Source organism: Struthio camelus, chromosome 2 (genome assembly GCF_040807025.1).
Source record: "Struthio camelus isolate bStrCam1 chromosome 2, bStrCam1.hap1, whole genome shotgun sequence".
Taxonomy (NCBI): domain Eukaryota; kingdom Metazoa; phylum Chordata; class Aves; order Struthioniformes; family Struthionidae; genus Struthio; species Struthio camelus.
The window spans coordinates 151,114,691-151,141,011 of NC_090943.1; the positions used below are offsets into that span (position 1 = coordinate 151,114,691).

The following is a 26,321-nucleotide window of genomic DNA, read 5'->3' on the forward strand; positions in this document are numbered from 1 at the left end:
ATAATTGCCCATAACCCTACTGAGAAATAGTCCCACCTGAAGCAAGTAGCAATTTTTTCTCCCATAAATGCTTGTTTTGTTATCTTACAGGAAACACAAACATGAGTAGTGTCTTATTGCTCTCCTGATAGTATTTAAACCAAATTACGAGATATATAATAGGGCAAATTTGACTTGCAATACTCTGTTTATACTTTAAAACCATGCAACTGTAGCATGTTCCAAGGATCAAATGTTTATTTATTTAGATACTTCAGCACCTATGACTTGCTTTAGATACCTAACAATAATTTACACATATTATCTGTAAGAAGTGAAAAATCAATGAAACATATTAACATGACTGAGACTGATACGTCCATGCAGAACTTCAATATCTTCATCCACATTTTTTAGCTTTGCATCTGACGACTAATTTCGCTCCATCTGTCTCCTATCCAGCAGGAAAGAAAATGAAGGTTTTTGCATCATACCCAGGAATTTAACAGATTTAGACTTGGTAAAAAATAGACAAAGAAAGCCACTTCTCAGCTCACAATTCTCTGCGGAAACAGTCTTAGTACATAATCTGTATTACAGCACCTTTAGCTACTGCTATCTGTTACCCCCTCAGGTGTTGTCTCAGTTGTGTCAAATCACTTAGTAATTTTGGTCCTATAAAGGAAATGTCAGAGGCTGTCACAGTGCTGTCTGGTGCAAGCAGCTTTGCCGACACATAGCTCAACATCTAACATGACTTTGAATTCTGCAGAGACAGAGACTGCCATGTTTAGTTTGGTACTGGCTTGTACTCTCCCTGTGCCCTGATAGAGTCAGGGATCTTGACTCTGTAACTAAACAGTGACTTGTAAAAGATGGGCAAGAGCTCAATATTTCTCTACAATACTAAAGTAGAATCTAAATGGTGCTAGACTTTAACAGAGGCACTCATTATGTGAAGATTACGTGGGGGCATTCTCAGCTGGGCAAACTGAATTGCATGCTAAAGCTCCTTTGCTCTTAACTTTTTGCTATTGTGACACGTAAGTGATTTTAGTGATTGAAAGTTGAGGTTTCCAAAGAGCAAAATATGCAGCTCTAATATCTTCATGCTTACCTCAATTTAGTGCATTTTTACTGTCATATTCTGCATCAAAAGAAAATCCACCAGGAAGGGAAAGAGCCACAGCAGATGGCATTGAAATGCAAATATAAGTTTACACAGGAGTCCTGTCAGCAAACACTGGACTGGAGATGCACAGCACTACAGTCCTGCAAATAACCTTGCGGTATGGGAGAGGAATGAAGAAAAGTTTCATTGCCAATGACCACCACCTTCCCCCTTCCGTTCCTCGTTCTCTGGGCACACATCAATAAAAGATAAGAAGCTAGAGGAACTTGTATTGGATTAAAATTACCCTCACTGGGGTTTACTAAATAGGAATGATGAAATTAAAATTACAAACCATATATGATATATTCCAATACAGTTACAGAAAGGAACTACAACTTGCCAACAAGGACAAAAAAGGGTACTACATATCAAAGAAGCATATCAGAGCTGGAGCAGCTGTTTTTATAGCATATCTTGCATTCCTTTGTTTGGACAAGTGCCTTCTCTTCCATTTCAGAAGACTGAGAATTAGGCTGAGTAATTCCACATCAGAACGTACCACACTGAAAAATTTAACGTTTGAAAGATCGGACTTAGTTCTTAATTGCCCTTTTATTTCACAAAATTCACCGATGAGTGGAGTCTCTTATCAAGTGCAGTCTCTTGTTGAGTGCATGGGCAGAAGGCGATGGAAAGGTGCTCACAGAAGCCTGTCAGAATGAGCAGAGTGCTCCTTACGCTAGCCAGCAGGAAAGGCTGAAATCCAGTGCTCCTCTCTAGAGGATAATTATTGAATGGTGGGGAACAATCTCTTAGGAGAGAAAAATGAGGCAGTCGGATAGGTCAAAATGGTCATTTTGTAACTCTTTGGACATTGAAGACTGTTAATTCTAATACCTGTCAGATGACTGATATCACCACCATGGTCAAAAATAATCAAAAGTAACAAAAAGCTCTTTTTTCTTTGTATTGCATTTTTTATTAAAAAGTAGATCAAGTATAGAGACACAGGGATAATCTTGAGTAGAATTAGGTAAAAGTGACAAATAGAAAGGTAAAGGACATTACCAAAAGGAAAGCATCAATGAAGAGAGGGGAAGGTACTAAGGCCCTCGCTTCCAGGAAGTTAGGAATGTAACTTTGAGTCAGAAGAAAGTATCAAACTCTGTTTGGCTTTTATAGTGCTTCCTCTTTCTTGGCTCCAGACACTTACATGGGACTCTGAAACCTAGATCTGTTCCCAGGAAAGTTAATAACTATTATGCTATACTGGCACAGCCATTTTCCCTCTGCCTTTCTTTCCCTCTTTCAGGTTTTGAATCTTGTAAATATCTGATCCGTCTTTTGTTACATTTATCAATTGATTTCTTAAGATTCTGACTAGACTTAATACTTTTTATTAAGCTTTTGGAATTAACTTAGTACTTAGCAGTTATGTACTAATAAATGTTTGTTCATACAGTGCTTTATAAGTTTCAAAGTATTATTCAATAAGCCATTTAATCACTATTAACAAATAGAAAATTTTAAAAAATTCCAGTAAAGCAGGGACCGGCAAGTGCCTTCAGCAGTGAAGGGGTTTATAAAACAAGCACAAATTAACAGATATCAAACTGATGCATAGTGCAGTGGTTAGTGCTTTAGCGTAACCAAACATATGGGGAGACCTTCAGAGTACAGAAATTGCTCCAGATAGGAATTGTCAAGACAACTCTATTTACTCTTAGCTTCTGTAGGTTCCATACCTATGTCCAGGTCCGTCAGAGCACAGTAGAAGAGCATCTGCATGTATTTTGTTGTTGTAGCTGTAATACAGAGCAAAAATGTGTGGTTGAAACAAAGTTACAAGATAGCTTAGACATATACACAGACATTCATGGATTTCAAAACACTATGCAGGTATTAGGAAAATTTTAAAACACCTTAATGAATCGGATTAAACATATGTTATATATAGACAGACAAAGACAAAAAGAGATTTAAAATTATAAAGTCTCTCTTACTCTTTAATCAGATCTTTATCAACACACAGATTGATAGCTGAGTTCAAACTGAGTAGTATTACGGTTTTGCTCTTCAAAATTTGCTTGAATTTGAGGTGTGGAAACTACCCTTCATACCAGTAATTAATTACTTCATAATGTAGGAAGATGCACATACCCCTCTGACTCAGCTATTCCATTACGCAGGCTGAAAGCGAAACAATGGTGTCATAGTATCTCTGTCTTCCAAGGTATCAAATTGCACCCATTTAGTCTTCGCAATCCTACAGGGCTTTTATTGAGCCAACATACTGAAATGGCTCAACACTACAAATATTAGATGACACAGTACACAAATTATGTCCTCATATTGGAATATTTTGTATAGGTACGCATGATTTGGTTTTCAAGAACACATGATGAACCAAAGGGACTCAGACATGCTGTATACAGCATAGCAAAACATCATAAGGAAAAAAAAATTTTAAGAAAAATTCTTCTTTCTCTCTTCTGACCAAACACTCAAGATTTTGGCACACTGACTAAGACAAGACTATATTGCTTACCAGAGAGCCACTGTAGACACTTAGGTCTTTTTTCAATTGGCAGATAGACTCCCAAGTAATATGCAGGAATGCCTGAGAGGGCAATACCAACCCCAATAAGGGAATTGACTGTGTCACTGTAGAGAGGAACTATGACCAGGAAAAGGGAACATAAACAGTATACTATAGGGAAGAAGAGGTTAAGCTGTGGAAACAAACAAACAAAAAAATCAATATTTATTAACAGAAGCAGTGAAATACTCTATTGGAAAAATGTCAGGCTCTACAGATTAAAATTAGACAAGTCAATAATAAAAATAACTATTGACTGTATGACTATTATGTACGGAATCTTATGAATGGCTACAATCAGTAGAATTGAGACCCTCTTATTCGGTACATACTTGAATATCTGACCATTTTGTTGTTTTCAGGCCTGCAAAAGCTCAGTTCCTTTCCACAATTGTAAGGGATTAATCTTTGAAAGAACTTTAAAACTGAACAGTACCATTACTGGTACAGTGTTTTTTTCTCTCCAACTTCAACTGCAAAATTGTAATTGCGAGTCTGATTCAGAACTAACTCAGCTAGACTATCAAGTAACATCTTGATGTTATAGAACTAACAGACTGATTTAAAACCATTTTGCCTAGTTAACAAATACTTAACAAATAACATACAAAAAAGACACAAAGAACAGATGAGGAGGTTGCAACAACCCTTTTATGGATTTATTTTTCACTGGAATAAAATGCAATAATCAGCCTTCTCAAGAGTCCAGAAGCTGGTATTTGAATACTAGTTGAAACTCCTGACAGTTTCCTGATATAATAATTTACTGTTCCTTTTAGGGTTCAAAAATGTAATTTGATGAAAACCAACTGCTATGTTTTAAAAAAGGAAAAAGTATATGCAAAGTTGCGACATTGGCTAACTTGGTGAATGATGATAGGAATTACACGATCATTATCTGTTATCCGACTGTAATCCTTATTTTAGTAAAGTCAACAGCAAAACTGTCAGCAAGACAAGGATTTTATCTGTATCTGAGAACCCCAAGCACTTATTTATTCCTTATTTATTTTGAAATAAAGAGTGTTTTAAAGTTGAGGAAAAGGAAAAAAATCTGCAATTATCAATACATTTCAACCCTACAGCAAAAGTACCAGAAAAGATGTATTTGTGAAAACTCAAATACATTTTCCTCCTTCTTTTCTTATCTTGCATGCATGTTAAAGGAATTTCTACAGTTGAAATAAATAGCTGGTAACGGGTCCCTAGTTGCAGTATTACAGGTCACATAAACAAGTGCATTAGCTCGGTGTTATGACTTATTTCCTCTGTTGTTTTACTTACTTTAATAGGTCGTGGTCTATGAGGCTGAGTATATCTCAAATATATTAGTCCTGCAATAGACAGACCCACAAAGAGCCAGTAGTTGAAGCAGTAGTAATTAATGAGAAGGAAAACATCTTCCACAAGGAGATAAAGCAAAGTCATCAAGCCCTAGAGAAAATAAGAACAAAATGGGAAAATAAATAGTTGTCTTACAAAATAAAGAGGGAACAAAGTTATAATAAGGACATGTTTCAAAGACAGTTGACTGGACTTGGGACACCAGATCCTTGCAAGAAGCAAATACTTCAAACCTCAAAAAATCCCCAAATACACTGACTCAAAACCCACTGGTATCTCTTCCTCAAATGTAGTAATGACAACTCCATGCTTGGCTGAACATAGCTAGGATTTCTGCAGTTATTTTTCCATCAGCAGGAAACCTCCTAGAGAAAGCCAGATGAGGTGGCCCCAGCCTCTGCTCCCTACAGACAAGACTGCTAACCATCCTGTAGACAGCAGCTTACTTTGGCTTTCTAGTTGGCTTCAGTTTGAAAAATTAAACTTTTTAATTTAATTTCACTTTTGGAGGTTCTTACAGTTCACTCAAACTTTGGGACCATTAAAGTAAATTCTGTGATATGCTACACTCTGCATGGAAAGGGTGAAACGAGACCTGGAATTTAATGGCTACTTTACCAAATAGGACAAATAGAAGAATACAGTCTTTTGATGAGCAGAAAATAACCTATTATGATAAATGGAAATTATGGTGTGTTAATGAGTATAACTTATCTTACTGGCGCAAATGTAATTACTTTAAGAAGACTATTCATTATGAAATGATAACTATTAAGTAAATTATTAGATATTAAACGGGACCATTATGATCATGCGCTCGTACAGCTTATATAACACAGGGCAAGAGGAGAGACATCAAATAAAATCCATGTCCAAAAAAACAATAGTGTAATGTTTTTGAATGATCTCTCTTCCCCTGTTTGTGCGTATCCTCCCCCTTCTTTTAATCTGTTAGATTTATGGTGTATTTATTAAAATCATTTGCACTAATTTTATATCATGTGACTTGCTCTTGTATCCCAAGATTCATTTCTACAGTGACAGCAGGACAAAGTAAATACAAGTATAGGAATCCATCCATAGGCATTTAATTTTAAACATTTTAGGACTCCTGTTCTGACTGCAAAGTTCTAGAAAATCAGCCTAGAGGACGGTCTGAGAGATCTTCCTGTCATATACTTCTCCAGGAGACACGCTGAAAACTCAAAGAAAGACTTAAACAACTCCTGTCTGTACTGTTACATATTTAGCCATTCTCTATTCTTCAGTGTATTTTATTGTTCTCAATCCTGACTAATCTTGATTTATCTTGAATAAATAAAGTATAAATATAAGTCAGGCACACTGTACTCTGTGCACTGAAAAAACACCACCAAAGAAAACACATACACCCCTGCCCCACGAAGCTCAACTAGTTTTAGAAATTCTAGCCATTTGAAGAGGATATCTCCAATGCAGGTGAAGGCAAGGAGAAATCCAGGGAAAAGGCAAGGGAGGCATAGTGCTCCCAGGGTTTGAATCCCAGGCTAAGCAGGCTGAGCACGAGGCCAGGCTGCTACTTACATTAAAGAGAAGAGCAGGAACTGGCGTGAAACACTTTATATGAATCAAGCTCAGACTGTCAGGGAGGTGTCCTTCTCTGGCTCCAACATAAAAAAGCCTAGGATAAATAAAAAAATCAAGCAGCCAGTTATCCGAAGAATAGCTTGTTGCTTTCCAACACAGACAACATTAATTGTGTTATTACTCGATTGTAAACATTCCTTTGCTCTAAAGTGCCTTAGTTTATCAGTCAGTGCTGATCACTGAGGGGTGGCACTAGACGATAAGCCAGATCATAACAATTCTTCTATCATAAATGAATAAATCCAAATGACAAAAAAACTGTGTCACTATTACAGTGTACTAATCCAGATTAATTTTAAAGGATTCCTTTTCAGTTACTTTAAGTAAACCTTATGTTTCGTACCTAGAAGCTGCAATTATTGATGAGTTTAACCCACTATAGCAAGACATGGCCACTGATATAGGAATAATCCACTTAGCATAACTAAGAGTTTCATTGCCAAATGTCTGCAAAAGAAAAAGAAAAAAAATACAGTAAGGCTCATTATATTAAATATATGGACAATCCTGAGAAACTCTCACGAAAACAAACCAATCCAAGTACAGCGTTATAGCCCCTGTTTTCTTATGACACTGATAACAACTTAGGAAATTAGAATTTGGATAAGCTGATCAATATCAAATTAAAAATGACAGCTGCATTATAAAAGATTTTTCTTAATTTTTCTAAGCTGACAATACGTCAATGAGATAGCAGATGAACATGTATTGGCTTTAATGTGTTTTGACAAATCTTGACTGTAGTACAGCATGCACTATTGTATAAAATATTGGTGAAGTTTTAAAAAGCATTTCACTGCATATCTTTGTTTTGAAAATATTACTGTCAGTCTACAGCATTAAAAACATTGCATACTGTACGTTAGAATGATAGCCAAAAGACTGTTTCTTAAACCACGCAGACTTTCTTTCTATAGCTCTTTCTCTGTCTGGCCTTAATGAAAGCATCCTTGATAGTGAAGCACTGTTAGGAGAGGATTTACATAGTATATAAGAGGAATTACCAAAACAGATTTATTGGATATCTGCTTTACATGTCCCTCATAATATACTGGTACTCTTACACAAAAAGAAAGTTTAAAACAAAGGAAAAACCTTCAGCTTAGAAATATTTCAACTGGTTTGTCAAGAAATGGACATATCTATGGGACATGGGATGGGACATGGCTATGGAGGATCCCCTTGCACCTCTCCTGGGAAGCTTACATGCTCGATTGGCTCTCTGAAATGCCTGTACACCAATGCACGCAGCATGGGGAATAAACAGGAAGAGTTAGAGATCTGTGTGTGGTCGCAGGACCATGATCTCATTGCGGTTACAGAGACATGGTGGGATGACTTCACATGTTCACATGACTGGAATGCCGTCATGGATGGCTATGTGCTTTTTAGGAAAGACAGGCCAGGAAGGCGAGGTGGTGGAGTTGCTCTTTATGTGAGGGAGCAACTAGAATGTGTGGAGCTCTGCCTCGGGGTGGATGAAGAGCAAGTTGAAAGGAAAGGATTAAAGGGCAGGCTAACATGGGTGACACTGTTGTGGGGGTTTACTACAGGCCACCTGATCAGGAAGAGGAAGTCAATGAGGCCTTCTACAGACAGCTGGAAGTAGCCTCATGATCACAGGCCCTAGTTCTCATGGGAGACTTCAACCACCCTGACATCTGCTGGGAAGACAGCACAGCCAGGCACAAACAGTCCAGGAGATTCCTGCAGAGCATTGATGATAATTTCTTGACCCAGGGGGTGGAGACGCCAACGAGGAGAGGTCCAATGCTAGACCTTGTACTAACGAACAAAGAAGGTCTGGTTGGAGATGTGAAGGTTGGGGGCAGCCTTGGCTGCAGTGACCATGAGATGGTGGAGTTCAGGATCCTACGAGGAGGGAGCAGGGCAATGAGTAGGATGGCAGTGCTGGACTTCAGGAGAGCTGACTTTGGCCTCTTCTGGGACCTACTTAGAGGAATCTCATGGGGTCGGGCCCTAGAAGGAAGAGGGGTTCAAGAAAGCTGGTTAATATTCAAGCATCACCTCCTCCAGGCTCAAGAGCGGTGCCTCCCTCTGAGGAAGAAGTCGAGCAAAGCGGGCAGGAGACCTGCATGGATGAGCAAGGAACTCCTGGCAAAACTCCAACAGAAGAAGGAAGTACACAGAATGTGGAAAAGGGGACAGGCCACTTGGGAGGAATACAGGGACGTTGTCAGAGCGTGCAGGGATGCGACGAGGAAGGCTAAGGCCCAGTTGGAATCAAATCTGGCAAGGGATGTCAAGGACAACAAGAAGGCCTTCTTCAAATACATCAGCAGCAAAGGAAGACTAGGGAAAATGTGGGCCCGCTGCTGAATGGGGCGGGTGCCCTGGTGACGAAGGATACAGAGAAGGCAGAGTTACTGAATGCTGCCTGTGCTTCAGTCTTCACTGCTAAGGCCAGTCCTCAGGAATTCCAGACCCTGGGGACAAGAGAGGAAGGCTGGAGAAAGGAAGACTCTCCCTTGGTCGAGGAGGATCAGGTTAGAGATCTTTTGTCCAAACCTGACATCCATAAAACCATAGGCCCTGATGGGATGCATCCGCGAGTGCTGAGGGAGCGGGCGGATGTTATTGCTAGGCCACTCTCCATCATCATGGAAAGGTCCTGGCGATCAGGAGAGGTGCCTGAGGCCTGGAAGAAAGCCTATGCCACCCCAGTCTTCCAAAAGGGCAAGAAGGAGGAGCCAGGAAACTCCAGGCCTGTCAGCCTCACCTCCATCCCTGGAAAGCTGATGGAACAGCTCATCCTGGAGGTCATCACTAAGCATCTGGAGGACAAGAAGGTGATCAGGAGTAGTCAGCATGGATTCACCAAAGGGAAATCCTGCTTGACCAATCTGATAGCCTTCTCTGATGGCATGACTGGCTGTATAGATGAGGGCAGAGCAGTGGATGTTGTCTCCCTGGACTTCAGCAAGGCTTTGACACTGTCTCCCATCACATCCTTGTAGGTAAGCTCAGGAAGTGTGGGCTAGATGAGTGGACGGTGAGGTGGATGGAGAACTGGCTGGATGGCCGAGCTCAGAGGGTTGTGGTCAGTGGCACAGAGTCTAGCTGGACACCTGTGGCTAGTGGTGTCCCCCAGGGGTCAGTGCTGGGCCCAGTCTTGTTCAGTGTATTCATCAGTGACCTGGAGGAAGGGACAGAGTGCACCCTCAGCAAGTTTGCTGAGGATACTAAACTGGGAGGAGTGTGCTAAACCAGAAGACTGTGCTGCCATTCAGAGGGACCTGCACAGGCTGGAGAGCTGGGTGGAGAGGAACCTCCTGAAGTTCAACAAAGGCAAGTGCAGGGTCCTGCACCTAGGCAGGAATAACTGCATGCACTAGGACAGGCTGGAGGCTGACCTGCTGGAAAGCACCTCTGCAGAGAAGGACCTGGGAGTCCTGGTGGACAACAAGTTGACCATGAGGCAGCAATGTGCCCTTGTGGCCAAGAAGGCCAATGGTCTCCTGGGGTGCATGAGGAAAAGTGTTGCCAGGTGAGGTGATCCTGCCCCTCTCCTCAGCCCTGGGGAGGCCTCACCTGCAGTACTGTGTCCAATTCTGGCTCCTCAGTACAAGAGAGACATGGCGCTACTGGAGAGAGTCCAGCAGAGGGCTACAGAGATGATGAGGGGACTGGAGCACCTCTCCTCTGAAGAAAGGCTGAGGGAGCTGGGCCTGTTCAGCCTGGAGAAGAGAAGACTGAGAGGGGATCTCATCAACGTGTACAAGTAAGTATCTGAAGGGGGAGTGTCAAGAGGATGAGGCCAGACTCTTCTCCGTGGTGCCCAGCAACAGGACAAGAGGCAACGGGCAGAAACTGAACCACAGGAAGTTCCACCTAAACCTGAGAAAAAACTTCTTCACTGTGTGGGTGAGTGAGCCCTGGAACAGGTTGCCCAGAGAGGTAGTGGAGTCTCCTTCCCTGGAGATATTCAACACCCGTCTGGATGTGATCCTGGGCAATATGCTCTAGAGGTCCCTGCTTGAGCAGGGAGGTTGGACTAGATGATCTCCAGAGGTCCCTTCCAACCTAAAGCATTCTGTTATTCTGTGAAATATCCTATTTGAGATTCTTCCATAGTGTTATACATACAGTACCTTTTGATTTAATTGTTTATACCACTTACCACAGCCACTGCATCACTTGTGAGGAGATCTGACATGTCCAGCACAACATAGTATGCGACATTAGTCAGCAAGTAAATAACAGTCACAATAGGCATTGAAATTGCAATAGAAAGAGGTAGATTCCTACAAAAGGAAAGTGGTAAAATTATTTCGTGTTTTTTAAATAAAAAATACCTAAACGGCAGATTGTTCCCAAATTCAAACGTTCACAAGTGGATGCCTCCATCACTTCCTGTTCCATCATTTTGTAATCACACAGTTACAAAATAAGATCTAGGCGTGTGTGGAGCAATTCTATAAGCAGCTTAGTCCTCTGCTTGTGAACTGGTCACAATTTTTAGAGAAAAACTGTTCATTTGTACCTGTAAATGTTATATATTGTCTTTCACAGGAATGAAGTGGAAGAAAACACTTAAGTAATGAGATTTAAATGCAGACTTAGCTGCTTTCTTGATCACAGGTTTTTTTCTGAGTCATAATGCAGGCATGTCCCAGGACAAAGTGTACTCCATCATGCTGAGTAGATGAGGCACACCACTCCCTAGGAAGTGTACATCCCAGCAGAGAGGAGATGGTATTTCCAATGCTACCGCAGACTTTGCTATTTCTCATTCAACTTTTCATGCTTAGCAAAATGAAACATCTTGCCCATAAAAAGTAAGGCTGAAGATCACATGATAAGAATTGTAAAACTGATGCAATCTTACTGCTCTGGTGGCAAAACAAGCCCTGGAAAATAAAATAAGATTTCTGTCTGATTGGAAATAAGTGGGGAATTTTAGAGGGCTATATGGATCCAAACTTTCCCTGCTTTCAAAAAGGGTTTGTTCTTTCTTTAAAAATTCTGGTCTAATGTGGAAGGTGTAAAATATATCTACGCAGAGAAGTGACTTTAGTGTGATACAAGCGGGAGAGAAAGAGAGGAAGAGTTCTCATACTTAACAGCTCTTTTGAAAAGAGAATTTTTTGTAAAGAAAACAGTCTGGCTAATTTCCATCAGAAGCAAACACAGAGCAGCTTGCCCTACCATCAGCTGTCTTTCCAGAACAATTTTCACAGATTTGAAAACAAAACATGCATTTACCTCTCAGGATTCTGCATTTCCTCAGTGACGTAATTCAGAGTGTCCCATCCCGAGTAGGAAAAGAGGGCAGAATATAGAGCCAGTGCGATCATTCCTGGGTTTGTTGCTGAACCCTCAAATGGAGCTCTAAGGTTTTCTGTTCCTCCTGTATAAACGGCAGGTATCAATTGTCCGTTATATTTTGAAAATTATAATATAGAAGCCCACTACACCAAGAGTCTCAGATATCCAAAAAGAAATAAGACCTATTGCATCCAGGTTACACTGCAAACTTAGAATTGTACAGGTTATATTTTCACTTAGCAAATAGGAAAGGCTCAGTCTGCTACAGAGTACAGACATTCAGAAAGCAATATTCTGATAAAGACAGCAGAATACATTTTTCCATGTTTGTTTTTTGGATATGATAAGTGTAATTCTACCAGAATTCACAGGCTCCTCATCTGCTGGCATCTATGTCTAGCCTACCAAAGGAGAGTGCTGTGCTGAGGTCGGGTTGTACCCTGACCGTCAGGAAGAGAGAACTGGGCAACCAAGTACTATTTCTGAACCTGTCTCATATTTCTTCCTTTCATATCTGTGTCTTGATTTTCATCAGAAAAATTAGCACTCTGTGAGCGGAGAAGTCCTAGAGATGCCGTGCTCAATAGCACTCTGTATACAAAAAAGATGTTTCCCAAAATTAACAGGAGAGACATGAAGAGCTTTCCTTTCAAAATGCTCTTTTAGTATAGTCCAGTCAATTGAGATGACAACCTGAAGAATGCTCCAAAATATAAGAAATGTTAATGAAACTGTATGAACCTTCACTGCAATTCTGAAAACAGGAAGAAGGCTGTACTAAATTTGCAGAAGAAAAGCGAAACTATCTAATATAAATGGAAGCAGGTTTAAGTAATAAGGCTGACATAAACATGCCAAAACCTCTACTGTGAAGAAAGAAAGGTCTTTGTTATAAAATCAAGCAACATCACCCTGTGGTTTAACCTAGGAATTTATGGACACCACAAAATCAATTCAATCTTTGAAGAACAGTAACCTAGAATCTGCCACTACTAGTCTTTCATAATCAAGTGTCTTTCTCAGAAGACTGTTAGAATTGAGGAAGGTGAAGCTGAGATCTACACGTGATTTGAGGACATGGCTGAAGAAAATTGCAAGCAGAAAAAATTCAGATTCAAAATCAGATGCATTCGCAATGTTTTAAAGATGCATATCTGAGCATGCTGGAAGGAATATGGTGGGATTAAAATGTGGTAAATGTTCTTTTCATTAAAACAGCTGCTGAATTTAAAAGAGTGCATTGACCCCCTTACAACTTCTTCCAGAAGTCTAGTACATTCCTCCTCACAGTCCTTTCTTTTTTTTTTTTAAGTGCTCAGTACTGTTCAAAGAGATGAAACCTTTGCTACTGTTAAAAGCCCTTCTAGTTTTGCATTCATAACAATAAGATTTCCTCTCCACCTTTATCCTCCTGACCACATGCAAAAATGTAAAGGAAGCGACCTGGGTTATAGGGACACATGAGCAGAGGAAATGCTCCCTGTGCCAAACTGTGTCACAGCAGCTGCACACAAAGGAACAGGTCATTAATTTCAAAGGCAGCAATTTGAAAGCACAGGTAAATTTGTGACTGTGGGGACAGGGCAAAGCTGCTATGGGGTTGCCATCATGGATTCACATCATTTTAAAACTTGATTTGCAGCTTGCAACTTGCAGCTTGATTTACCAGGGGAACTACTCATTCATGTAATCACGGCCCTTAAGCAATACTTTTCTCCTGCAACTTCATACTCCTTCCCTTAGGGCTGGGTTCAGTCGTCAGGTTTTCCTTAGACTTGAAAAAATCAGTTACAACTGATACATGTTGATAATGGCTAAACAAAAATGCTCTCTTAAAGTCTAGTGACCTTTCCAGTACAACAGCTGATGTATTACAGCTGCAGCAAAGGAAGGAGAAGGTCAACAAACATGGAAAGGCAATCACTTTTATTACGTTTTATTAGGTAGTTTCAGCAGGAGAAAGAGATAATTCCACTATTGAATAGGGAAGACCTTCTTTATTTTAATTAAGTAAAGATACAATGGCTATTTAGCGATTTCATAGGAAAGGAAAATGAAAGAGAAACCTTAGTAACTAAGCAACAGAGCTGGAGTTGGAAGACTTCATTAGCTTATTATGTACCAGAAGCCCAAACTAATAAAATTGAATCTACTGTTGCATGCAAAGATCAGAGGTAATGCTGGAATAAACTCATCTCTAGCTTTGCAGTGTGCTCACTTCAGTGCAGTTATTGTTGGCACAAGATGGCTCATCTGTCACTGTGGATGTCTTGTGATATCCACAGCGATTCAAGGGAGTGCGGTATTACCACCACCAGGCAGAGTTCTCCCTTGTCTGTAGGAATAAATTTGTCCTCTCAGCAATGGCCACCGGCTTCTTCACGTAGTTGAAAAAAAGAACGTCTTCATTCCCAGATTTCTCTCCCCTTGTGGCGCGCTATTGCTGTGTGCTGCATATGCTATGCTGTCCTTTCATAGAAAGAGTAGCAACACTAGCCAACTCATATGATAAGGATGAGTCATGTTTAAACTAGTTAACACTAAACTGATGTTAATTTGGCTACTATTTGCCATCTAGCCCAAGCAATGCAGAACTTAGTGTGTGCTGGCTCGCCTTACCAAGGATAGAAGGAAGAATAATTAAACCATTACTACTTAGCGCATCATAAAACTCCTCTCATCTTTCTCAGGCAGATAATTTTTTCAGAGTAAATAACGTCTCATTTGTAAGTCTTACGGTCTGATTTTCCTGCACAGATTTTAAACCCATTTAGGGTTCAACATTTTTTAGGAATTTAAGTAAATAAAATATATTCTTACCTTGACTAATTTTATAAAGGCCAACAGATATCACCAAGAGAAGAGCCATAACTTTGGCATATGTGAAGACATCTTGTACTCGGGTTCCCCACTTCACATTAACACAATTAATAAATGTTAAGGAACCTGTTGAGAAAAAGAATATGCATCAGAGGAGAGCTGTATGTTTTACATGACATAAAGCAGATTTCAAACACATCCTTTCAGATACCACCCAGCTCTTTCAAAAATTAAAACCAGAACCAAATTGGAACAGTACAGGACCATCTATTTTTTTGAGAGTAATAAAATTCCTGATTTAAAAGCTACATGACAGTTTTTTTCCTAAAAAGAGCTTATCTGATTGAGGGTACTGTTTTCCTGGCAAGAAGGGTGAAGAAAACACATCAAATTTTGAATTTTAGAACTAACTCCCACTCCTTTTAAATAATCTTTAAATCTTAATAAAGTCAGCAGAGTAGCTCACATGCAGAAGGTGAGTTTTTTTTTTTTTAAATGTCCCTCCACTAAAGTTTTTCCTAAGAAAGTGCAAATTCAAGCTCTACTCTCCGTACAGAGTACAGAGATAGTTTCTACATCAAAAAGCTTGGACGGTGTTTACAGGATGCTGAATTGAGCCAGGCCAGCATGCTGCTACTCTCCGCTCATGGACAGGAACAGTGCCATTCACACGCAGACCCCCAAGTCTGAAGGTTATAAAAGTACTCACTTACAAGCCTCAGTTCTGACAGAATCTAGTGGAAATAACTAGGCGGTTTGGCTACAGAGACTGGATTTGATCAACTCGTTCTACATCCCTCCTTCTCTCTACCTACAGTCGTTTTTTTCACAGAAGTTAAATTCTGATAAGCTGCTAATATAGTCTGATGAAGGGTGCGTATCTGTGGTGCTACATGCTCGGCCACACACACACACAACCATGGAAAACTTACCTCCCTTACAACCCCATAATTCAAAATGAAGACAAATGAGGAAAGGCATGCTTATGTATTTGGTACCAAGCCCAACCCTAGATGGCTGGAGTAGACATCAGGCCAGATATTCCAGCCATCAGGGCAATGAGAGTGCTCTGAAGCACATATCAGAATGGGCTATTTCTTCTCTAGTAGACTTCTTGGATGTTACTTCTATTTCTTTGCTCTGTATATAATCTAGACTTCAGTTTTAAATGGAAATAAAAAGGATTTTGTAAGCACTTAAAATGAAAACCATCAAGAAGCCTTTCCTTATAGTAATGAAATTAGAATTTAACTGCAGATGCTCAGAGAATTTGTTTTTATTACCATGAGCAGCTCTGCATATTTTACTGGCTGTACTGTCAGCTGTCAAGTTAACGATGCACCTCACTATTTACAGAATTTGGACCTGATTTGCACCCACTGTTTCCTATTAATATGCCAATGTAGTGCAATGGGAGCAGTTTTCTGGTATAAAATTTCAGATCATATATTGAATTGCTCCTACTTAGTATCAGGCTAGGATATAATTTGAAACCTGTTTCTAAATAAAGGATTGCTGTAAATCTTGATCTAGTAAATGCGGCATACACATTGAAGTAAGATTTTATGCTCTATAATTTAAAAAATCTTCTTAAAAGAATTAACAACATCCTCATCCATAGAAGTATAGTAGTATAAAACAGTAACAGTTTAAAAAAGACTATTTCTTAAAAACAATGAAATAAAGAAAGTGTTGACTGAGGTCTTTAACACTGAACATTTAGGCAGTCATCTGACATGCTGTAAAAATGCTATTTGAAACACTGCAAAGGATATGTTTCCTGCACGTCATGACTGTGCTGCACTGTCATTAAATTCAAGGCAATGAGATCTTGACATGGAATTCCCAGTAAACTCTGCTAAATATTTGCCCCATATAGATTCAGACAAGTTCTCTGCACCATGCTGGTGAAGCGCCAATTAAGTCTGCTGCTTGTGAGCCCTTGCTAAAATGGCCGACGCTAGAAACGAGTTTACTATCTGACACTGCTAAATTGCATATCACAGTTAATATAATAAACTGCAATTTTACCAGCAATCTGGGCTGTTACTCAGAACGTCACCTATAAACCCGGTCAAGGGGTGAGGCACATAATTTGCTACATATGAAAGTAGGCAGCAGCTGCCAGCCACACCTAAGGCATCAGCACACAGAAAACAGAGATAACAGAGCACAGGGTTGCTGATCTACAAGAAGACCACAGCAAACACAACTAAGAAAATGAAGGCTTAAAGAAGCGTTGAAGACCATTTCTCTTCAGCGTTAGGATTTCATGAGACGGTACTAAGACAGCGGGGAAAGAAATTTAGATTCATAAATAATTGCTTTCCTGTGCAAGTGGGGAATTTAAGCTGATACAGTGTTTTGGAATAGATTTGCCTTCTGGACTGCTGAGTGGTCATGATGGTCTCAAGGTACATCATGGGCTCTTTTTCAGAAGTGAACTTCCTCTGTACCATGGTGGGGAAAGTCAGGGCTGTGGAGAAAACACCTTTTCAGAATTGTCAGTATACAATGTGCTGTATTAAGTTAAATTCACTCATCCTTTTGGAAGTTTTTACGGAGTTAGACCCTTTCAGCCATTTTTATAAGATCAGGCACAGCCTAAAAGGAATGCATACCCAGCCTTGACAAATCCACATTAATGAACAGAATGCGAATGCAGTCCATCTAGTAGAGGATAGATTAGTAGTGCTTACCCCACATCCGCCTAAGACCAACAGCCATGACAAAGTCTGCTCTGTGGAGTGTCTGATTACTATACAGTTTCTCTAGAGACAAACTTTTATTGGGCAGAGCACTTTTAACTCCATATGAAACTTAAGATTTTTATTAATTTTATATAACTTGCAAGGAATAGGGGAGCCAAATGTGGGCTGTGAATTAGGCCTGTAATCCAAAGAGACAATATACTTTTAATCAGCAAACAGTTTCCCTCAGCCAAACTCTTGGAATTCTCGTCCCTCCTCTCACGTCCCAGCACCGAATAAAATCCATCTGAAGAAAAGCATATGAGTTCCTAAGAACGTGTTCTACAGAGGCACTGATTATTTTCACATAAGGTTAAGGAATAAAATGCCAGAAAAACTTCTCTGGGCACTTCCAAAAACAATCATTAATTTCTAGCAATCATAAATTTACTCACAAATACAAGCAGCTGCGATCAACCTGACTGCATCATATGGCGGCTCACAATGTGGAAAAATTGGTTGAACAATATAGTTAGCAAACGTGATTGCTATCACTGCCTGAGTTGTTGGTTCGATAATCAACAAAGAAGACCACAGTCTGATGAAGGCCACAAAGGCACCAAATGCTTCCAGGATATAGGCATAACTGGCTCCAGATTTAACAATCGATGTTCCCAATTCAGCATAACACAAAGCTCCAAACAGCGAAAATATCCCACCAAGAGCCCAGATGACTAGAGAGAGTCCATAGGAAGTGCTATACATTAAAACACCTCTGGGGGACACAAATATTCCAGAGCCAATCATGTTCCCTACAATTAAAGAAATTCCATTTAGTAAAGTAATTTCTTTTTTCATCTGCATTTTTTCTTTTGAGTCTGCCATGCTGTCCGTTTCAGTTTTTCCACGCTTAGATATGGATTTTTTATTGAAGCATATTCGCCAGGGGGTTGTCATCCTCAATTATCACTACCTGAAAACAAGAAGAAAGAATATCTTTTGTAATGCATGTGGCATCACAAACATGCGTTAAGGCATTTAGCATACAAGGCTTGGATGGCATAAAGAGCAATTGCTTTCCCTGCTTTTGCCTTGTAGTCTGGGAACTCCATACTAGTGAATCCACTTACCTTTCACTCTTCTGTAGCTTTCTGATGGATAAATATGTGAAGCCATCGTCAATTATGTTAGGGAACAAAGACACTGTACCTCTGGAAACATTCTAATACAGCTGGAGCATCCCACACAGGTATACCTCTCTAAATCTTGCTGCCATCCCAGAAAAAAATTTGTTGCACTATTCATTGAAATCACATCCATCTCAAAACTATCTACAGAGGAACACAAGAGAAAAGACTGAGAACGATACTCAAAAGCTCTAGCTTCAGGAGGTTAATGTGAGGATGAAGAAAAATCTACAATCCAAGAGCTTCAGTGACTCCTAGAGATGAGATTACTGCTGTAGTGAATAATGCATCTTGTTTAGTTATTAACCTCACTTGACTTCTGGGTAAAAGCCACTAACATGCATTGGGATTGAGCTTGGACACCCTGTTCCTAGAACACTTTTGTATGAGGGAGTCCAACAAAACACATGTCTGTAAAGGCTTCTGACTCCAGTGCACATACGGCAAGTTCCAAGTATGCTGGGGGCTGGAAAACTACATAACCGTGCCATCACATACATTGTCAGCTGTGTGCATGCAGCACATTCATCTGGGGCTGAGGTAGTGAAAGATGGGCACGGGGATTCAACAGCCTGGGCTGCAGCAATTGTCCTCTGACTACACTCATTCTTAGGCTTACTCATAACAATGCTTTCTTAGAACAATGACTTTTTTTTTGGTGCCTATCTCAGGAGAAATAAATTCCTCCTTCTCTTCCCCTCCTCCTCCAACCCAAACACTTCTAGAGAAGAATTCCTCAAAAACCTATGAGCTAAGGCAGTTTTGTGAGTAAAACAAAAGCTGTTCCATGTGATATTGGTCAAAAACATTTGATCACAAATTTATGTTGTTAAAATGTGGGTCAATGGCCAGTTTAAAACCAAATACCACTCCAAAACTTCCTGAAAGTTTTATTTTCCTTTGTAAAGTATGCTTGTTTTAGCAACTCTGATTAATTTATATGCGTTTGTTTCCCGTTTTTGGTGGGGCTCAGTTTTCTAGTTGATCAAATAACTAATGAGGCCTGATGAGGCTTAGAGAGTAAAAGGTGTCAAATTCTCTTTAAAAATTAAATGCTTTTCTCATCCCCAAAGCACTGCCTCTAACTGCAGAAGCACTATGGGAACACTGAAGTAAGGTCAAATATTAATTTGGCCATAGATGTTTAAGTGTGACTGTTGAATAATCCATCTTTTAGGGGACCTTTTCTTCACACACAGATAAATCCCCTTACTTCTCACGTTGTCCCTCTCAGAATCAGAATCTCACCTTGGGCTGGGGAAGGAATTTCGAGCATCCATTATACCAGTCATGTATTCTCCTTACAATTTCTAAAGCATCTTTGATGTTATTGTGGCTAACCCCATAGCTAAAAGGAATTTTAGCATTTACATTAGTAATACTATTTGAGTTTCATAGAACTTTTACAATCTGCAGCTTTTATGAGATTGTGTGGGTAAAGGTTAAATTATTTTTTCAATGAAACAGTGTTCTGTGTATTTTACTTCTTTTAACTTATGCTAGCAAAGCATTCCTTCAGATCTCTTAAAAAAACCTGTGACCAGAGCTGTGTAGGAAAGCATTTCTGTATAAATAAGTGGCTGCGGATAAAATAATTTTGAAAAGAAAAAAAAAAAGTTAGAGCAAGAAATAGTTCAAACTTCTGTTCTTTGAGAGATGTCACATTAGCAAAGCTTTTAACCAGACACTGAATTAAGACCACGAATACGTACAGCCTGCTATCTGAGAATCAAAGGATAAGAGATTCAGTTTCCATGAATAAGAAGCGTTACTTCTGACTGTAGTTGAGTTATCCAATTTGTATCAACTGAAAATCTGCAAGAAAATAGCTCTTTGAGGACAAAAGACTTTGGACAATTTTTGTCCCTCCTGAAGTCAATAGACAGTGCACTGATTTCATTCAGTGAGGTCACAATTCTAAAGTTGTTATTGATTTCTTTATTTAGGGCTATCTCGTCCTTAAATAAACAAGGTTTTTCTGAGTCAGGATTTGTGTTAGTTCTCAGCAAAGTCTTCATGCTATTAAGAAGTTTAGCAGATGCAGATCTTCCTGTATAACAGCAATAGGGGAAGAATCCTTTGTGATATATTGTAAAGAATTAACTACCTTTAAAATGAAGAAAACTATTTGAGAAGATCCTTCCACTGTCCTGGTCAAATGCCTTCCCTCTTTTAAAGCTTCTGCCATTTCGTTCCTACTCAGGCTAGTCCCACAGTCTTGTCTTCTGTCCTGCCCTGCTGTCACTGCTGTCATTTCATCCCCATGTGTCACTTGGTCCTCATTCTACGATCTCCCCTTCTTGACAAAATCTTTATTGCTTCTGCCTTTAACAGGTGTGTACAAAAGTCCAAGCTAGGAAGCACAACTGATCAAACATGACTCCCTTTACTGTCACTTTGGTGTCTCTACAGATCACATTTCAAGGGTGCACATAATCCATGCTATTACCAGTACGAGCTAGTATGGAAGTATGAGCTAGCCCCCATTTGCTGGGGCTACCCAACACAGCTGATACAAGTTGGTCTCTTATGGGGGTGGCCATCTCCACTTGGAAAATCCTGAATTACAATAGATAACAAATCTTTACAGTGAATCCTCCAGCAGAGAGGAAGTCAGAACAGCTTCCTGAGCATGGGAGAATTAACTCGTGTTAATTTCAGAAAGCAGGTTCTTTGCATTCTGGTTTTTTGCTTCATCAGAGTGGTTAAGTATTTAGACTCTAACCCTATTACAATAATAGAACTTCATGGCATCAAAAATGTATGTACAGGTATTTTAGTATCACTTGTGTATGAAGTTTGGAGAGCAAGACATAAAAGCTTCTCATCATGAAGGAAAGTCCCCACCCTACGGGTCCCCATGGTTTATTACAAACAGAAAGAGCTGCTGTTCTCAGGGGAGCAGAGGTTCAGACATGCTTGAACATGCTGATGTGCCTCAGAGGCTTCAGAAGAGTAAATGAGACAGCTGTAAATCCCTGTCTATGCCTCCTCTTGGCAATTGATCCCCATCACAGAACTTCATTATCCTGTTTTCATATAGGTCCCACCCCTTCTTAGGCACTCCCTCAACAAAAGGAAGAAGATCTTCCTTTCAGAGGAAAGGCGGAATGCATTGAGTTAACTGAGCATAATGTCCCTAAGTTATTTGCAATCATCTCCTGTTTACCTCACAGCCACATATACAAAGAGCAACAGAAAGGAACTTATAGGCAGGTGCTTGAGAAGTCCAAGAAAACTGTAACTCCACATACAGATACTTCTCAATACACAATTTTTTAGCCAAGCCATTACCACAGGTCATATGCAAAAGTGAAGGAAGAAGTAACAGTTTATCAGTAGTTGAAAACCAAAGCTGAAACCAAAGCCAGGCCTTTCATATATTAGTGCAGGACCGGTTTGGCAGGGCAGGATTTTCTCAAACACTTCTCATCCTTCAGGGATCTACAGCTTAATGAATGGTTGCCTCCTCCTTGAGGAGATAATTAACCTTTGCCAAATGATTAAGTAACACTTGGCCAGGAATTATGGAAGTGTGATGTCCTAAGAGCTGCTCTCACACAGACTTCCTGAGGGACCAAGCTGCCGCTTTTCATGAGGTCGCTTTGAAATTCCCAGCTTTTAATCCAAGAAATAACAACAAATCAGAGAATCTGTCTCAGAGACCAAATATATTTCCTGTCAAGGGATTCCCTTGGAAACTGAGGCACTTAGAAAGTTTCACCCTATAAAAGATGTGAGAACATGCTGGGCATCAAATTTACTCCTGCATTTAATGCTATTTGAAATAACTTCACAGTCTTTTAATTAGGTGATTGTTATCTTCCATCATATAATTTCTTAATCCTGAAAGTCTGCTATGCCATCACTGAAGCTAACAAACTGATTATTATTTTATACTGGCAACAAAACTGATATAAAAACAGTTTTCTAGTTTCAGTTAGAAAATGAATGATTTCAAAGACAACATTTAAAAACAAAATCTATGCTATTTCAATTCTTTTTGCAGTAGAAATTTGTATACACGTAGAAAGCTATTTTAAAAGCTGTGAGCAGTCTCAGCATCTTTTCAGAGCAGGAACTGGCTATTTTTTTTCCTGCGTGTAGTAGACAATGCCCAAAAATAAAGTAATAATAATAATAAAATACACATTTATAATAATAGCCACTGAGGCATAAAAGCAGATAAACCAGCAGATTCCAACGTGACCGAAAATGTGCATAGATCAAACTTCAAAACACTGTTGCTGAGCACAAGGTTCAAAAAATCCTAAAGGGAGTATTTATGGTAGATTACATAACTGAACACTTTCCAGTGGGAAAAGAGATCAAGCAATCAAAACAAGAATATGCATTATGAAGGAACAGCATAAAGTAAAACACTCTTGGCAGAAAAACAAAGAACAAACAAACAAACATTTTGATCGCCACTTAAGAGAACATATCCTGCCCAGTAAGAAATAATCAGCTTTCACAGGTGGTGTTTTTTAAGTTTTATAAGTGTGTATTCAGCAAAACAACGCTTCACATATTCCAACAGCATTACTGTCGTCAGAGGCTGATTTTCTCGTGTGAAGGACATGCTCCACCCCCAAGTGCTCCATTCCCACCCCAAAGCAAGTCATGGAAGATATTTTAAAGAGGAGCTACTGTGTTCCAAATCTAAGAAAGGCATTAAAAAGAGCAAGCAGAAGCTTACCAACAGATAGCCGATATGCCTGCTTCCTTTAGCAGAAAGGCTACTGTAATTGAATAGTGACTCTCAAGCTGCAGCTCTAAATAAGTACACATCTGTTTCACCAGGACGGGTAAGTTACACTAATATGAATAGCCTCTTCTCTCACTCTCAGTTTAGCCTTGCCTTTAGCTGCTATTTTTATTACAGTAGCAGTTAATACTAAAATCAACAAGAGCTTTCAAGAAAGAATATCCCAGACTCTTCTGGTATGTGGCTTCTCCAAACAACCACTACTGAGGTCATGAGCACGCAGAAGCAGGCAGCTTAAATATCAGCTGCTATTCCTTAGAAAGCTGTCATAGAAATCAGACAAAAGGAGGGCTTAAAAAAATACATATTCCTTCACTCACGTTATGTCGTTGAAATCAAGAACAATATTTTTCCTAGCAATTAACTTGAAATGAATGCAGTCTACTTCTTTCTTGTTAATTTAAAAACAGACAGACTTTTTACTAACACTGTATACACAGAACACATTTATTCTCAGGGCATGACTGGGCCAAACAGAAAGTTTTTGAGAGTGGAGTGGCTGTGAGTTATTTCCTGCGGAAACTAGCAAAGAACGATAGCTAAATGAAAAATACAGGTATTGTTTCATCTCAAGCATCTTAATATTGACCTGTTTACTTTTTTCTTGTATTTTCTCTTCAATTTAATCTGCTCATTATTAAATATTTATCAATTCAATTGTTGTTCTTAATCAGAAAATTATATATGTGTGGATTTTCTTACAATTTTGGATATGAGATATGATATACAAAACAGGCTGATCTGGTATAAAGATCTAACAAATAAGCTGTTCTAAAAAATAAGATAAATAAGTAAAGAAAGGTCTTACCCAAAGTATTCAGCTTTATATTTTGAAATAATATAGCGTTCTCTCTATGAAGTACTTTTGGAAAACAAGGGCCAGGATGGTATACAGTACAATATCTAGCCAAACAAGTAAACATCCAGAAAATAAAGTCTTGGAGGCAGATCAGAAAGTTAATGAATGCAAGAGCACTAACCTGGAATTTTTGTTTTCCATGAACTGCAAGGCCAAGAGGAAGGCAAAAATCTGTAGTAACATGTCAAAGGGCATCTGGAAGGAGCTGATCCAGCAGATCAAGAGTCTTCAATCACTGGACTGAGCTGAGGCAAAAGATTACAAGATTTAGATCAGAATCAGCCACTAATCCATATAGGAAAATGAAATAATTCAACTCAAATGCAGATATCCCCCCTTTCAGCTTCAGTAATCCAAGGGGAAAGCAGGAGAGTCCACATCGTGTTGCATGTTCCATATTGTAACCCACAGTAAAAAACAACCCAAAACTTTCTATCAAATCAATGCTCCTCCTATTTCTTCCTTTTAAAGTAACATCTTGTAAAAATATGCTTTCTGTGACAGCTTGAGACAGATCTATACTTAATATTTTCATGGAAATGCCATGCTTTTTAAAACACTATTAAAAGCAGTATATGACTAGTATTTAAAAATAAAGTAACTCAGAGGCTGTTTAGCTATGAAGAACAGCTTAAGCTCTCTTAAGTCTGCTTGAAAAGATTACACAATTTCAGCTGCCTGCAAGTCTGTGGTTACGTACATTATAACATCTCCAAAAACATGTTAGCAACAGAATTGTTTTGCAGACATGTTATCCTCTGCTGGAAGAGCAGAGAGGCTGTGTCCCACGTTCCTCAGTCAGTGACTCTGCCATTATAACATTTTTTTCTGTTACGGCAACGTTAGTAGACTATAGCCTAAAAAAACAGCCCTGCAAGCGTATTTTCAAGCATGCATAACTACTTTCATTCTTAAATTTGAACTGTGTTGAATTTGTCACATTTCAGATTTTTGGCAAAGGCTGGGTTTTTTGAGTGTGTACTATGCTCTGTGCAGAGCAGCCCTGTTCTCAGACATTTCCCTCTTAGAGTTGGAGGGCACCTTTACGTTGTCTGTACATGCACGTCCTGAGCCAGCTTCAGTCCTTTGTTTTAATTCTATAGAGGTTGCACATTGGAACATGAAACAAACGTTAAGTGACAGGGACGCCTATACCGCCACCCGGACCCTTCCTGCAGCGTGGAGTGCTGTGGGGACCAGAGTGTGAGGGTGCTCTGGAGTCGGCTCCGCCACCCAACAAGCCCTCTCCGTTCACACCAGTACCCCAGCATGTCAAATGGGATAGCTGCACCACTGCCAATTCCTCCACCTCCTGCATGAGTCTTAACACTTGAGCCAGCGGACTCCCAAAGTCCTTATCTACAGTAGATACAATTAATGCCATTGAAAGGATGTTGCTTCACACTCTTTTCCATTAGCTGCAAGGATCTGAATGACAAAAAGGGACCACTATTCCTAGGTAAAAATCAGATTACTTATTACCACTTACTTACTTATTGCCTTACTTTCTCACGATAAGGTGATGCAGGACAGACTTTGGGGCACAGACCATGTCAAGAAACCTATACCAAACATGCTACCTCAAGTTGTGGGGGTAGAACAGATCTGGAAGGCGCTGTGCCAACAGCAAAGAACTCTGTAGTTGGTCAGTGGGTTCATGGGGCTACAACACATGCAAGAATGAGCTGTTGCTAGGCTTGTTCTTCACTATATGAACACGCCTGTCTAGGTTGGCACTAGTGCAGAGTATTTTATACTGTGTTCCTTTTGAAGGGTAGTGGCCCATCACTAATACCAGATGGCTTCTAGGTGCTGTAGAGGAACCCAAGTATAGTAAAGGAGATGAATAGTACTGACAGCACAAGATATTCAGTATAATCAAAATTAAAACTGCAAATAGTTGCAGAAATTGCAGTACTAAGTGTCTAGGTGCTAAACAATGTATGAAATCCAGCGGTAACTAGTCACATGTTTTTATTTGCCTCATGTATACGCAAAAAGGCTCTCAATGAGTTACGACAAGTCAGAGAAGAGCTCTTACTGTCA

General features: G+C 39.6%; 1 protein-coding gene across 5 annotated transcripts; it reads right to left on the reverse strand.

The window, feature by feature from the left end:
• Positions 1–214: 214 nt before the first annotated feature.
• On the reverse strand, positions 215–24,532 carry LOC104143940 (Y+L amino acid transporter 2). 5 transcript variants are annotated; one of them, XM_068933094.1, is made up of 10 exons: positions 24,225–24,384; positions 17,917–18,434; positions 14,772–14,897; positions 11,889–12,033; positions 10,804–10,927; positions 7,006–7,109; positions 6,600–6,696; positions 4,977–5,126; positions 3,642–3,825; positions 215–2,898 (listed from the first exon to the last, which is right to left on the reverse strand). In XM_068933094.1, exons 2-10 carry the CDS (start codon positions 18,416–18,418, stop codon positions 2,807–2,809), a joined length of 1,524 nt encoding a protein of 507 aa, XP_068789195.1. In that variant the 5' UTR covers positions 18,419–18,434; positions 24,225–24,384; the 3' UTR covers positions 215–2,806. The 5 variants fall into 5 exon arrangements, with proteins under 5 accessions (XP_068789195.1, XP_009672981.2, XP_009672983.2 ...); XM_009674686.2 differs by lacking the exon at positions 24,225–24,384 and adding an exon at positions 24,397–24,532 and having other exon boundaries at positions 2,060–2,898; XM_009674688.2 differs by lacking the exon at positions 24,225–24,384 and adding an exon at positions 23,348–23,499 and having other exon boundaries at positions 2,060–2,898.
• Positions 24,533–26,321: the final 1,789 nt, after the last annotated feature.

Coding starts and splice junctions, on each gene's coding strand:
- LOC104143940 (XM_068933094.1), bottom strand. CDS start 18,418: ATGACAACCCCCTGGCGAATATGCTTCAATAAAAAATCCATATCTAAG. Junction 6,697..7,005: donor TCAATAATTGCAGCTTCTAG/GTACGAAACATA, acceptor TATTTATCCTAG/GCTTTTTTATGTTGGAGCCA. Junction 5,127..6,599: donor TTCCTGCTCTTCTCTTTAAT/GTAAGTAGCAGC, acceptor TATTTTCTCTAG/GGCTTGATGACTTTGCTTTA.